Genomic DNA, 15,231 nt, shown 5'->3' on the forward strand with positions numbered 1-15,231 from the left:
CCTTAATTTTAATCTAATCAAATTATCTTTATTAGTTTACAGTTGCTTTTTTTGTATATTAAGAATTCTTTCTCTGCACCTTGAGGTTATACAGATACTGTTTTGTATATTTTTCTAAAAAGTTTTAAAGTCTTGGCTTTCATATATTATGTTTTTGATCCATGTGAAATGTGAAGTAGAGATCATTTTTTACATTTTTCCCCCATAGGACACCCAGTTATTACCATATACCGTTTATGGAACAGACCATCCTTTCACTAATGATCTGTAAAGCCAGCTCTGACATATTAAAGGTTTCCTGTTTAGGGAGTCTCTAATCTGGTACACAGGTCTATTTGCCTATCCTTGTGCCAAGGATATTTACGGAAGTTTGAATACAGTACTAGGTATGGCTACCTAGTAGGTCAAGACTCCACCCCTCAAATCCATCATTCTGTGTTTTGGCTATTTTCAGACCTTTGTTCCTTTTTTATGTCATTTTTTTTTTTAAATTTTATGGGTACATAGGAGGTGTATACATTTATGGAGTACATATTTTGATATAGGCATGTAATGCATAGTAATCACATCATGGAAAATGGGGTATCCATCCCCTCGAGCACTTATCCTTTGTGTTACAAACAATCCAATTATACTCTTTATTTTAAAATGTACCATTAATTTATTATTGATTATAGTCACCCTGTTGTGCAATCAAATACTAGGTCTCATTCATTCTGTTTTTTTGTACCTGTTAACCATCCCCACCTCCCCAGTATCCTTCCCAGCCTCTGATAACCATCCTGCTATCTCCATAAATTGTTGTTTTGATCCTACAGATGAGAACATCTGCTGTTTGTCTTTCTGTGCCTGAGTTACTTCACATAACATAATGACCTCCAGTTCCATCCATGTTGTTTCAAATGACAGGATATCATTCTTTTTTATGGCCAAAATGGTAATCCATCGTGTTTATGTACCACATTTTCTTTATCCACGCATCTGTTGATAGACACTTAGGTTGCTTCCAAATCTTGGCTATTGTGAACAGTGCTGCAACAAACACAGGACTCTGCAGACATCTATTCAATATACTGATTGCCTTTCTTTTTGCTATATACCCAGCAGTGGGATTACTGGATCATATGGTAGCTCTATTTTTAGTTTTTCAAGGAACCTCCAAACTGTTCTCCGTAGTGGTTGTACTAATTTACATTCTCACCAACAGTGTATGAGGGTTCCCTTTTCTCCACATTTCACCAGCATTTGTTATTGCCTGTCTTTTGGATATCAGCCATTTTAACTGGGATGAGCTATCTCATTGTAGTTCTGATTTGCCTTTCACTGCTGATCAATGATGTTGAGCACCTTTTCATATGCCTGTTTGCCATTTGTATGTCTTCTTTTGAGAAATACCTACCAAATCTTTTGCACATTTTTTGGATCAGATTATTAGATTATTTCCTATATAGTTGTTTGAGCTCCTTAGATATTCTGGTTATTAATCTCTTGTCAGATGGGTAGTCTGCAAATATTTTATCACATTCGGTGGGCTGTCTCTTCACTTTGTTGATTGTTTAGCCCTTTGTTCTTTGATAATCATTTCAGAATCAGTTTGTCAAGTTTCATGGAAAAACTCTGGAAATCCTGGCTGGAATTACATGGAATCTATAGATCGATTTGGGAGAATCAACACCTCTAGAATAATGAATTTCCCAATCTAACAAAATTATCTTTCAGTTGTGTTTAAGGTCTTTTAAGTTTCTTTAATTTGTAACATAAATATACTTCTTTTGCTAGATTTATTTCTTGGAACTTTGTATTTTTGATGCTATTTGTCTGTTCCTGGTATACAGAAATGCAGTTATGTTTACATATGGAATTTCTATGTCACAACCCTAATAAATTATATTATTAATTCTAGTAATTTTTTCTTTCTTCCCCTCCCCTCCAGATATGGGGTCTCTCTGTTGCCCAGGCTGGAGTGCAGTGGTTATTCACAGGTGTAATCCCACTAATGATCATCACAGGAGTTTTGGCCTGCTTTGTTTCCAACCTGGGCTCTTTCACCTCTCCTCCGGCAACTTGGTGGTTCCCTGCTCCCGAGAGGTCACCATATTGATAGCGAACTTAGTGTGAACACCTGATTGGCATAGTGCACTATAGCACAGAACTCCTGAACTCAAGTGATCCTCCTGCCTATGCCTCCTGAGTAGCAGGGACTACAGTCACATACCACTGTGCCTGGCCTAATAATTTTTCTGTATATTCTTTGTATATTCTGAGTAGACAACCATATGACCTACAAATCAAAACAGATGTTTCTGAGTCTTTGTAACTATTATTTTTCTTATCTTATTACACTGCTAAGACTTTCAAGCAGAATATTTAAGTTGTAAGAGTGGATATCTTTGGCTTATTCCTGATTTAAAGGAAATGGTTTTAGCCTTTCACTACCAAAGAACACAATGATGTTTGCTGTAGGTAGTAGACACCCTTTTAAAATTATTTTTAAATTTACACACAATAAAATTGACTGAGTTTTAATGCATGTGTAGTTGTATGTAACTACTGCCATGATCAGGATATTGAACTGTTCCATCACCCTAAAAAACTTCTACATGCTGCTCCTATAAATTCAAATCCTCCCTGCTTCCCCTAACCCCTGCTGACCAATGATCTGTTCTCTGTCCCTGAAGTTTTGCCTTTTCCAAAATGTCATGAAAATGGAAGCATAAAGTATATAAACTTTCAAGACTGGCTTTTTTTTTTTTTCTTTGAGACAGGGTCTCACTCTGTCACCCAGGCTGGAGTGCATTGGCACGATCTTGGCTCACTGCAACCTCTGTCTCCTGAGTTCAAGTGATTCTCGTGTCTCAGCCTCCTGAGTAGCTGGGATTACAGACGTCCACCACCACGCTGGCTCATTTTTTTTGTATTTTTAGTAGAGATGGGGTTTCACCAGGTTGGCCAGGCTGGTCTCGAACTCCTGACCTCAAATGATCTGCCTGCCTTGGCCTCCCAAAGTGTTGGGATTACAGGCATGAGCCACCGCGCCCAGCCTAAGACTGGCTTCTTTCACTCATCAGAATGCCTTTTATACTACCAAAGTAGATTAAACCTAACAGAAATTACAACCTCAGGAGTTTTACTAAATGTTAATTCATCCATATTATGTACTTTCCTGAGAAGCCTGAGCAATTTACCTGTATGAATGGGAAAAGTTCAAGGGATCATGTTGTTATTACACTAGAACTTTACATATGAACCACTGCTGCTGAGATCTGTTTTGGTCAATAACATTCCTTTTTTTTAAAACTCATTACAATTTTTGATGCAATTTGGGTTTGATAAACGACAACTGACATTCCTAACTGACTGTGAGACAGAATCACAGACCTGGACAAATCCTTATAAATCATAACTGACTATAAGACAGAATCACAGACCTGGATAAATTCTTATAAATCACCCAGGGAGGCAGTTTAATACTGTGATAAACATGGAATCTGGCATCATACAGAGCTAGATTCTGCCTGCCACTCTTAAATTTGCCTTTTAGTGAGTTTCAGTTTTATCAGTAAAATGGAGAAAATAAAGTAGGTATTTCATGGATTTTTGAGACAATTAAATGAGATACTCCACGTAAAATGCATAGCAGACTGCCAGGCACATAGCAAAAGGCTCCGCAAATGGCAGCTGCTAATATTATATCCAGTATAACAACTCTCTCATTTTGCAGATTATGTAAATAATCAATCCAAACATTGTTTTTGTGGTTTTACTATTTAACGGACATAACTTTGTGTAAAGAAAGACACATATTTTGGTTGATGACAGCTCTTTAAGGAAGACAACTGATTTTACTTAAACAAATATACAAATTCTCTATGCTAGATTGTAATTCACCAGCCCAGGGAACATATGAAAAACAACAAAGGAAAACAAAAAACCTGAGATTTTTATCTTCCGATTATGGGGGGAAAATTATTAGAAAGAAAAATGTAAGCTCATATGGAATTGTGGAAAATAAATATTTTTAAAGTACTGACAAACCAACTTAGTGTCAAAAACTTTAGAAAACATTTTGTTCCCACTATATCCCTCTACCTGCCCTCACAATCCAGAGGGCATGCATGAAAACAGTGCTATCTATGAAATCTATATAGTGGTCCAAATGATATTAGTCAGTATAATTATTCTAGAAATCAATGGATTTTATTTTCTTAAATAATCTAGAACAAAGGGTGAGTATACCTCAAGACAATTAAATTGAAGACACTAGATTCTCAATGAACAAAAAGTGTTTTCTAAAACTTTCTGCATTTATTTTGGTAAAAATTTGCCATTGGCTAAATCATTCAATTTTTAAACAAAATATACCTCCATCAAGAGTAAGTTTTGACCGCCACTCAACAGGCAGAAATTCAACATGTGTTGCATGGTTGGAAAAATGCCTTTCTTCTATTTTTCTTGCAGCCTCTCTCATCCTAAAAAAACAAACAAAAATGCAAACAAAGCTTTATGAGAGTAACTTCACATATAAATTTATATGAGATAAAATGTGTTTAATCATAACACTTCCATTTGCTTATAGCTTTGTCAAATTACATTCCAATGACTACCACACTAAGCAAGTCTGCAATACTAGGATACCTTCGTTTTGCGGTTATTTTCCTAAATTTGCCATCTATGATTTCAAATATTCCAAGCTTTTACATTATATTCTAAATAATTATACATAAGAATTTTTAGTAGACAGAATGGCATAATGAATACCTCTGTGCCATCACCCAGCTCCAAATATTAGCAAGTCATGACCTATCTTGTTTAATCTATTGGTCTCTTCATCATCCTTTCCATAATATAAATTTGAAAATTTTATTTAAAATATTAAGATACTATAAAATTGACCCTTTTCCCCCTTTTGGTGTCAGTTATATAAATTTTAGCAAATGTGCAGATTTGTGATTAGTATTACACAATTCAGAACAGTTCATCCAGAAAAACCCGCTCATGCTATTCCTTTAGTAGTCATTCCCTTCCCCCATATTTAAAAGCAAATCCTAGATATTGCATTATTTTGTCTGTAGTTTAGTATCTACTTCTAAAATATAAGAAAAACATAACCTATTCAGTATTATCATACCAAAGAAATGAATGATTCTTTAATTTCAGCAAATATGTAGTTCAGTGGTCCTATTTTCCCAGTTGGACTATAAACATTATTTTATAATATTAAAATTTTTTACACTTGTTTAAATTGAGCTCTAAATACAATCCATGCACTGCAATTGGAAGACATGTCTCTACTACAGGCTCCTTTCTCTATTTTGCCTTGTAAAGGCATACCTTGTTTTACTGCATTCATTTTTTTAACAATTGCACTCTGCAGATATTGCCTTTTTCTTCCCTTTTTAAGAAACTGAAGGTCTGTGGCAACCTTGCATGGAGCAAGTCTATTAGTGCATTTTTCCAACAGCATGTGCTCACTCTGTGTCTCTGTGTCACATTTTGTAATCCTCACAATATTTCAAACTTTCTCATTATTATTACATCCACTATGGTGAACTGCACCTGTATAAGATGAGCTTAATCGATAAATGTATGTGGTCTGACTGTTCCACTGACTGGCTAATCCCCAACCTTTCTCCTGCTCCGAGGGCTTCCGTATTATCCCTGAGACACAACAATATTGAGATTAGGGTACTTAATAATTCCATACTGGCCTCTAGGTGATCAAGTGAAAAGAATAGTCACATATCTCTCACTTCAAATAAAAAACCAGAAATTATCGAGCTTAGTGAGGGAGGCATGTCAAAAGCCAAGCATGCCAAAAGCTGGACCTCTTGCACCAGGTAGCCAATTTGTTAATGCAAACGAAAAGTTATTGAAGGAGATTAAAAGTACTACTCCAGTGAATACACAAATAAGAAAATGAAAAAGCCTTATTGTTGATAAGGAGAAAGTTTTAGTGGTCTGGATAGAAGATCAAAACAGCTACAACTTTCCCTTTATTTAAGCCAAAGCCTAATCCAGAGCAAGCCTTAACTCTTTTCAATTCTAAACGACAGAGAGGCAAAGAAGCTACCAAAGAAAAGTTTGAAGCTAGCAGGTTAGTGCATGAGGTTTAAGGAAAGAAGTTGTCTCCATAACATAAAAGTGCGAGGTAAGTGCTAATGTAGAAGCTGCATCAAGTTAAGAAGATCTAGCCAAGATAATCAATGAAGGTTGCTACACTAAACAACATATTCTCAATGTAGACAAAAAAGCCTTCTAATGGAAAAAGATGCCTAGGACTTTCACAGCTAGAGAGGAGAAGTTAATGCCTGGCTTCAAAGCTTCAAAGGACAGGCTGACCCTCTTGTGAAGAGCTAATGCAGCTGGTAACTTGAAGTTGAAGCCAATGCTCACTGACCATCCCAAATAGCCTAGGACCCTTAAGAATTATGCTAAATCTACTGTGCCTGTGCTCTATAAATAGAACAACAAAGCCTGGATAGCAGCACATCTTTTTTGCAGCATGGCTTACAGAATATTTTAAGCCCACTGTTGAGACCTACTGCTCAGGAAAAAAAACGATTCCTTTCAAATGATTACTGCCCACTGACAATGTACCTAGTCACTCAAGAGCTCTGATGGAGATGTACAAGGAGATGAATGTTGTTTTCATGCCTGCTAACACAATATCTACTCTGCAGCCCATGGATCAAGGAGTAATTTTAACTTTGAAGACTTATATTTAAGAAACAAATTTTATAATGCTATAGCTGCTATCGACAGCAGATGAATCTGGGCAAAGTAAACTGAAAATATTCTGGAAAGAACTCATCATTCTAGATGCCATTAAGAACATTTGTGATTCAGTGATTCATGGGGGGTGAAAATACCAACATTCCAGAAGTTTGGAAGAAATGGATTCCAACCCTCATAAAGGACTTTGAGGGGCTCAAGACTTCAGTGAGGAAGTAACTGCAGATGTATTGGAAATAGCAAGAGAACTAAAATAAGCAGAGTGTGAAGATGTGACTGAATTGCTGCAATTTCCTGAGAAAACTTCAGTGGATGAGGAGTTGCTTCTTATGGATGAACAAAGAAAGTGGTTTGAGATGGACTCTTGGTGAAGATGTGAATATCGTTGAAATGACAACAAAGAATTCAGAATACGCCATAAACTTAGTTGATAAGGTAGTGGCAGGGTTTGACAGGATTGATTCAAATTTTCAAGTAAGTTCTACAGTGGGTAAGATGCTCTCAAACTGCATTGCATGTTACAGAGAAATCTTCTGTGAAAGGAAGAATCAATCGATGTGGCTAACTTCATTGTTGTCTTATTTTAAGAAATTGCCACACCCACCCCAAACTTCGGCAAATACCATCCTGATCAGTCAGCAGCCATCAACATGGAGGCAAGACCCTTCAACAGCAAAAAGATGCTGTAAAGTCACTGAAGCCTCAGTTGGTTAGCAACATTTAGCAGTACAGCATTTTAAAATTAAGATATGTACACGATTTTTAAAGACATTATGCTATCACATACTTAATAGTTTACAGTGTAGTGTAAACATAACTTTTATATGCACTGAGAAGCCAATTTGTGCAACTTGCTTAATTATGATATTCGCTTTATTGCAGTGTTATGGAACCAAACCCACAATATCTTTGAGGTATACCTGTAATTTTTTGTGTATGTGTCCTATAGAGTTACTCAAGAGTCCGATTTTCATTCACTGCATCTCTATGGTGTTATTTAACATGTTCTTTGTCCCGTTTCCTATAGTTTGGTAGTTAGTTATAGGGGCTTCATCAGATGCAAGCTCTGTTTTGGTGAGACTACTACTCCATACGTACATAGGTACAGACAACTCTTCTCTTTTTAGTGATGATAGCAGTTACTGATGATCATTGTTTAAATCCATTAGTTTATCATGGTGGCAAAAGTGCCTTTTAAATTCCATCACTCTTCATTTGTTTACAGGCTTATACTTCTAGAAAGAGAAATTTCCTTACATTAAATATTTAGCTGCACTGGGGTATAACCAAATAGTTTCTGCATGAACTGAGGCACAGTTAATCTAGAAAAGGCAGGATAAATGGTTAATTCTTCCCTTTTATTAACAGTTTTCAAAATAACAAGTCATTAGGTTTTATATATTTTGATGTCATTGCTAACTCACAGATTTAAGCATATTTGATGCATATCAATCCACTGTAGTTATTATCCTTACCAAGGTTCAAATTGTCTATTTTAGGTCTGTGAATCTCTCCAGGTTGCTTTTGATACAACTTCATTGGTTTTTTTTTTTTTAAACAATTGTGGCCTTTAGTATATTCAAAGAGTTATGCAGCTATCACCATTACCTAATTTCATAACACTTTCATCACCCCAGAAACACCATACCCATTAGCAGTCACTCTCTATCCCTCTTCCACCTGCCAACACCCACTAATCTACTTTCAGCAGATTTGTCTATTTTGAACATTTCATATAAATAGAATCATACAATATGGGGCATTTTGAGTCTGGCTTTTCAGTCAGTGTAATGTTTTCAAGTCTCATCTATGTTGCATCATAAATCAGTACTTCGTTGCTTTTCATTGTTGAATAGTATTTCATTATACGGATATGCCACTTTTCTTTAGCCACTCATCAGTTGATGGATGTTTGGGTTGCTTCCATTTTTTGGCTATCATGAATAATGCTTCTACGAACATTCTTTAACAAGTTTTTGTGGACATACATTTTCAGATCTCTTGGGTATACACATAGGAGCGATATTGCTGGCTCATACACTAACTTTAACTTTTGGAAGAACTGCCAAACTCTTTCCAAACCAGCTGTACTATTTTCTGGTCTCACGAGAAACATGTAAGCGTTGTGATTTTTCTTCATCCTAGCTAATACTGGTTAATTTCCATCTTTTCGATAAGAGTTATCCTAGTGGGTATAAAGTGGTACCTTTAAAGTGGTAGCGTTCACGGTCACATCTTTCTAATAACTAAAGATGCTGAACATCTTTTCACAGGTTTATTGGCCATTTGTATATCCTATTTGGACAAATGTCTACTCAAACCCTTTACCCATTTAAAAAAACCGGGGTCTTCCTTTTTAAAAACTGTTGAGTTGTAAGAGTACTTTATATATCCTGGATCCTAGACCTTCATCAGATATGTGGTTTGCTAATACTTTCTCCCATTCTGAGGGTTGTCTTCATTTTCTTCAGTGTCCCTTGAAGAACAAAAGGACTTTTCTACTTATAATATCACGTCTTGCAAACACAGATAGTTTTGTCTCTTCTATTCTAATCTAGATGCCTTTTATTTCTTTTCTTGCTTAATTGCTTTGGCTGAAATGTACAGTACAATGCTGAACAGAAGTGGTGAGAGTGGATATACTTGTCTTGTTCCTGATCTCAAGGAGCAGCTTTCAGTCTTTCACTATTAAAGAATAAGTTTAGCCACAGGCTTTTTGTAGATGCCCTTTACCAGGTTGAGAAAGTTGCCTTCTGTTTCTAATTTCCCGAGTGCTTTTATTATGAAAGTATGTTGAGATTTTGTCAAAGGTCTTTTCTGTATCTGAAAATCACATGATGTGTTTTTTTTTCTTCATTCTACACATGTGGTAGATTCCCTTGATTAAAAAAAAAATGTTGACCCAATCTTGCATTCTTGGATAAATCCCACTTAGTCATGGTATATCACCATTTATATATGGTGCTGGATTCAGTTTGTTGGCATTTCATTGAGATTTCTGTGGTCTGTATTCAGTAAGGGATATTGGTATAGTTTTCTTTTCCTTATGATGCTTTCATTGGTTTTTGGTATCAGGGTAATACTGGCTTCATAGAATGAGCTGGGAAATCTTCCTTCCTCTTCTATTTTTTAGAGAATTTGTAGAGAAGTGGTGCTAATTTTTATCTATTTTTTTTAAGAGACAGGATCTTACTATGTGGCCCAGGCTGAAGTGCAGTGGCTAGTCACTGGAACCATCGTGTACTATAGCCTGGAACTCCTGCGCTCAAGCAATCCTCCTGCTTCAGCCTTCCACGAAGCGGAGACTGCAGGCACATGCCAATGCACCCAGCTTAATTCTCCTTTTAATGTTTGGTAGAATTAACCAGTGCAATCTTCTGGTCCTGGGCTTTTGTTGTTTTGGTGGAAGTTTTTTGATTATTAATTCAAATACTTTGCTTGTTATAGGTCTACTCAGACTTTCTATTTCTTACTCGTTACCAGATCAGTTTTCAGTTTTCCTAGTTTGTGTCTGTCTTGGAAAGTGATTACTAAAACAGTTTTGGCAGTCTGTTTCTAGAAATTTGTCCATTTAATCTAGGTTACATACTTTGTAGCACAGAATTGTGCATAGTATTCCCTTATAATCCTTTTTATTTCTGTAATTTTGGTGGTAGTAATGTCTCCTCCTTTTTCATTTTAGTAATTTGGATCTTCTTTTTCTCTTATTTGGTCTAGTTAAAATGTTCTCAACTTTGCGGATCTTTTCAAAGAACCAGGGTAATACATAGAGATCTTCTCGATTTTACAACTGCATACTACTCCATTATATAGATAAAAGCTGTAGTTTATCAACCCATCTCTTATTCATGAACATTTGAGTAGTTTCCTACGTGATGCTGCAATCAAAATCCTTGTGCATGCCTCTTTTATTTTTTGCTGATATTTTTTGGGATAGAGTCCTGAAAGTAGGTTTTCTGGGTCAAAGGATAAATACATATGTAATTTTGATAGATACTGCCACATACTCGTTTTCATTGCATTCCATCAGCTGTACAAGAACATCTATTACCCACAGCCTGGCCAAAAAAAGCATGTTGTCAAATTTTGAACTTTTGCTAATCTGATAGTTAAGAAATGACATCTGTTTGGGTGCATTGCTCATGCCTGTAATCCCAGCACTTTGGGAGGCCGAGGCAGGCAGATCACTTGAGGTCAGGAGTCTGAGACCAGCGTGGCCAACATGGTGAAATCCCGACCCTACTAAAAAAACACAAAATTAGCTGGGTGTGGTGGTGCGCACCTGTAGTCCCAGCTATTTGGGATGCTGAGGCAGAAGAATTGCTTGAACCCGGGAGGTGGAGGCTGCAGTGAACTGAGATCATGCCACTGCACTCCAGTCTGGGTGACAGAGCAAAACTCTCTCCAAAAAAAAAAAAAAAAAACAAAAAAAACAAAAACAAACAAAAAAACAAAACAAAAAAAACTTCATATGGTTAACAGCCACTTCCTTTTCTGGGAACTACTTGCTTATATCCTTAGCCCATTTTCCTATAAGGTAGTTGAAGAGATTTTTATTTTTAGAATGATTTTACATATTAAGAATCCTTCATCTGTAAGGTGAAAATGTTTTCTTTCAGTTCAATTTAGTTTTTCTTTGCCATTTTTTTCCCTAGATGATATAATATTTATCAATACTTTTCCTTATTTCTCGTGGATCAAGTCATAGAATAGTTTTCTCTATTCCTAAGTTCTAGAAGAATTCAAACTCTCCTTTAAAAGAATCCCTAATACTTGTATAATTTCATTTCTTTTCCTTCCCCCCTCCATTTTTTTTTTTAAGAGATGAGGTCTTGCTATGTTGCCCCAGCTGAAGTGCAGTGGCTATTCATAGGTGTGGTCATAGGGCACTACAGCCTCAAACTCCTGGGCTCAAGCGATTCTCCTGCTTCAGCCTCCCATGTAGCTAGGACTATAGGCATGTGCTACCATGTCCTGGTTTCATTTCTTTCACTTAAATGTGATCCAACTGAAATTTATCCTTGTGTGAGAAATGGATCTAATTTATTTTTTTCTATATGCAAATCTAGTTATCCTAATAGTACTTGTTGAGAAGTCTATCTTCATTTTCAGTATATTTTAAAAGGCATTGCATTATAATTATGTTTATTGATTGCATATCCCCAAAGTTGGCATTTTAAGAAGCCTAGATTCTACTTTGCCAAAATAAAGATGTGCTTCCCTTATCATCAGTGAAAATAAAATGATAGCCAAAACTTTAGACTTGAAGGCAGGATCTCTTTGTTATCCACAGAGTCTAAAAGTTCCTTTTTTACATCAGATACTCAAGTAATCGCAGAAACATTTTTAAAGTTTGTCATCTTTTCAAATGTTCAGTTTTAACAAATATGAGTATATGTGAGAAAGAACATATTTAAAAATTTCTAGGCCGGGCGCGGTGGCTCACGCTTGTAATCCCAGCACTTTGGGAGGCCGAGGCGGGCGGATCACAAGGTCAGGAGATCGAGACCACGGTGAAACCCCGTCTCTACTAAAAATACAAAAAAATTAGCCGGGTGTGGTGGTGGGCGCCTGTAGTCCCAGCTACTCGGAGAGGCTGAGGCAGGAGAATGGCGTGAACCCGGGAGGCGGAGCTTGCAGTGAGCCGAGATTGCGCCACTGCACTCCAGCCTGGGTGACAGAGCGAGACTCCATCTCAAAAAAAAAAAAAAATTTCTAATATTTTTCTACCCACTCATTCAATTTTAATGGCTGTGTAGTTCTTAAGTAAATCATTGTGATATAGTAATTAGGAAGTGGTACATGTGTTGCTGTTTGAATTTGCACACAAAAGAGTTCATTTAGATTAGTGGTTCTCACCCATAGACAACTTTCTACTTTGAGGGACACTTGGCAATGTTTGGAGATATTTTTGGTTCTAACAACTAAGGGTTTTATTTGTATCAGTGAGGAGAGGCTAGGGATACAGTTATACATCTTACAATGTATAGGCCAGCCATCATAACAAAAAATTATCCAGTCAAAAATGTCAACAGTGATGTAGCTGGGAAACCCAAATTTTGAGTTCTCAACTTGGAAATACTACATCTGCTTAAAATGTTGTTTTGTTATAAAGCAAACTTATACAATCCTTCACTCCACAGGATCGCTATCATAATTCTCGAATGATCAAAAACTGATCAAACAGGTATGTCTCCTGAATCATTTGGAGTGCTGGAGTGACTGTTAAGAAAAAAAAGGATGGAAGAAAAATGAAAAAATAGTGAGGGAAAGAGAAGGGAGAGGAGGGGGATATGGAAAAGAGGAAGGGGGAGACAGGGAGAGGGAATAGAGAAGATGGATATGTTCCGGCTATATGCCCAAATTTGCCTTACTAAAAACAGTAAAATCTATTTCTTAAATATCTCATAAGAACTACTGAGACCAATGGGTGATAGAGAAAATGAGAAAAAGGAATGATTAAAAAATATTATATTATACCTCAGACAATGACCCATTACTGTGCTATGCATGCACAAAAATCATGATTTCAGTCTTGTTATAAGCTTATTTCAATTTCTATGTTCTCTGAGCAATGAGTGTTTACTTCATATTGTAAGAAGAGTAGAGATTAATAGCATTTAAGAATTACTGTACAACTGAGGATCATTAAATACCTATAAAACATAAGTCTTCATAATTCCTCTCAATTAGAAAAAAACTGGTAAACTAATTGGTTTTAAGAAAATATATGCGTGATATATAGAAAAAAATAGAAAAAGATATAAATAGAAAATCATGCAGTGATCTCCAAGATACTTTTTTTTTTTTTTTTTTAAGAGATGAGGTTGGCTGGGTGTAGTGGCTCACGCCTGTAATCCCAGCACATTGGGAAGCTGAGGCGGGTGGATCGCCTGAGGTCAGGAGTTCGAGACCAGCCAGTATGGTGAAGCCCTGTCTCTACTAAAAATACAAAAATTAGCCGGGTGTGGTGACGTGTGACTGTAGTTCCAGCTACTAGGAAGGCTGAGATAGGAGAATTTCTTCAACCCAGGAGGCGGAGGCTGCAGTGGGCCAAGTTCACACCACCACACTCCAGCTTGGGCGACAGAGTGAGACTCTGTCTCAAAAAAAAAAAAAAAGACAGGGGGTCTTGCTTCATTGTCCAGTGTTGCAGTGCACTGGCAACTCACACTCTCTTGAACTCCTGGGCTCAAGCAATCCAGAATACATTTTTTAAACAAACAAACAAACAAAAAAACAAGGTCCAGAAGTCTATAGCATGCACCTTTTGTGTGGAAAAAAATTTGTGTATGCCTAAAGAAAATCTAGAAGACTCTAAATGGGGACACAAGGACAAAGTATAATGAGGGAAGATGGGGACAGAAATGAGAATCAGCCTTTTTACTCCACATTTTAATATTTTGTTTTGTGAACTACATGTATGTATCTCCTGTTCAAAAAAATAAGTTCTGTTGATATTCTTGTCACTATTGTTTATTCTCCCATTTTTTTTCTGTACTTACGGGTTTATGCCTTTTTGCTTTTTAAAATTCTTTTTTATATCATGTTCAAAGACGTTTCAGGAGGGAGTAAGATAAGCTCATGTGTTCAACCTACTGTGTTTAACTGAACACCTCTTTATATTCTTCTAAGATTATAGCTGTAAAATGACTAACTTAGGGCATTAGATATGCAAGTTCTATGAAGAGTTCTCTTGTAATGAAACTCCACAACAAGTAAATCCAATTGTACTTAAAATGCCTTCCATTTATCCCTTTTAGTAAACTAATTCTGACATTCCTAGAAGTTTTCTAAAAATTTGCTTCTCAGTCTACGTAAGTGGTAAACATATTTTTCTGGAACAAAGGTGATTGAAGCTAGTCTGAACTAATCATTAGCAAGTTTGCTAAATAAGGTTAAGAGGGAAAACTCTCTATTCCCAGGAATCTAAGACGTGATTTAAAGAAATCCTCAGAGAACAAAAGGCTGTCAAGTCAATCACAAGTACACACAAACTTCAGGATGGCACTGATAAGGATGAAGTTTTGTATAGGCCTGAACACTGAACTTAGGAATGACAGCAAGCAGGGAAGTGGTAAGAAATCCTACGGATTTTCCTATCTTTCTATCTTTTATTATGCAGAATTCCTTTTATATGAATATTTTGCACTGATTACTAAGTTATGTGTAGAATTTTCCATCAAATTAACCTGTCTATGAAGAAATGATGGCAATCCTCCCTGTAGTGGACACTTGGGTTTTTTTTTGAGCCACCTTGGATTCATTCATCCTGCTTCCAATAATAGCTCTTGATTTTTATCTGTGACTCCATCTCTTCCTATAGTTAAGATGAAGGCAACTTCCATCTGATTCTAGGTTGGGAATATGACAAGTTTAGCCAATCATACCCTGCATGGCTACATACATAGATTCAGGAAGTTGGATCAATATCATTAGTCACCGAAATGCACAGACTAGCTGGGACCAAAATCAGAGCAGAACTGAGGGAGACAGAGA

At 36.5% G+C, this 15,231-nt stretch overlaps 1 protein-coding gene across 5 annotated transcripts in view; it reads right to left on the bottom strand.

The window, feature by feature from the left end:
* Nucleotides 1-15,231, bottom strand: part of DDHD1 (DDHD domain containing 1) — a 122,607-nt gene that overhangs the window by 32,170 nt on the left and 75,206 nt on the right. For all 5 annotated transcript variants that reach the window (XM_030810666.1, XM_030810653.1, XM_030810658.1 and 2 more), the window contains one exon: nt 4,363-4,469. In XM_030810666.1, coding sequence (XP_030666526.1) covers nt 4,363-4,469 — 107 coding nt within the window. The remainder of the gene's footprint in view (nt 1-4,362; nt 4,470-15,231) is intronic.

The sequence above is a fragment of the Nomascus leucogenys genome, chromosome 1a (assembly GCF_006542625.1).
Source record: "Nomascus leucogenys isolate Asia chromosome 1a, Asia_NLE_v1, whole genome shotgun sequence".
Taxonomy (NCBI): Eukaryota; Metazoa; Chordata; class Mammalia; order Primates; family Hylobatidae; genus Nomascus; species Nomascus leucogenys.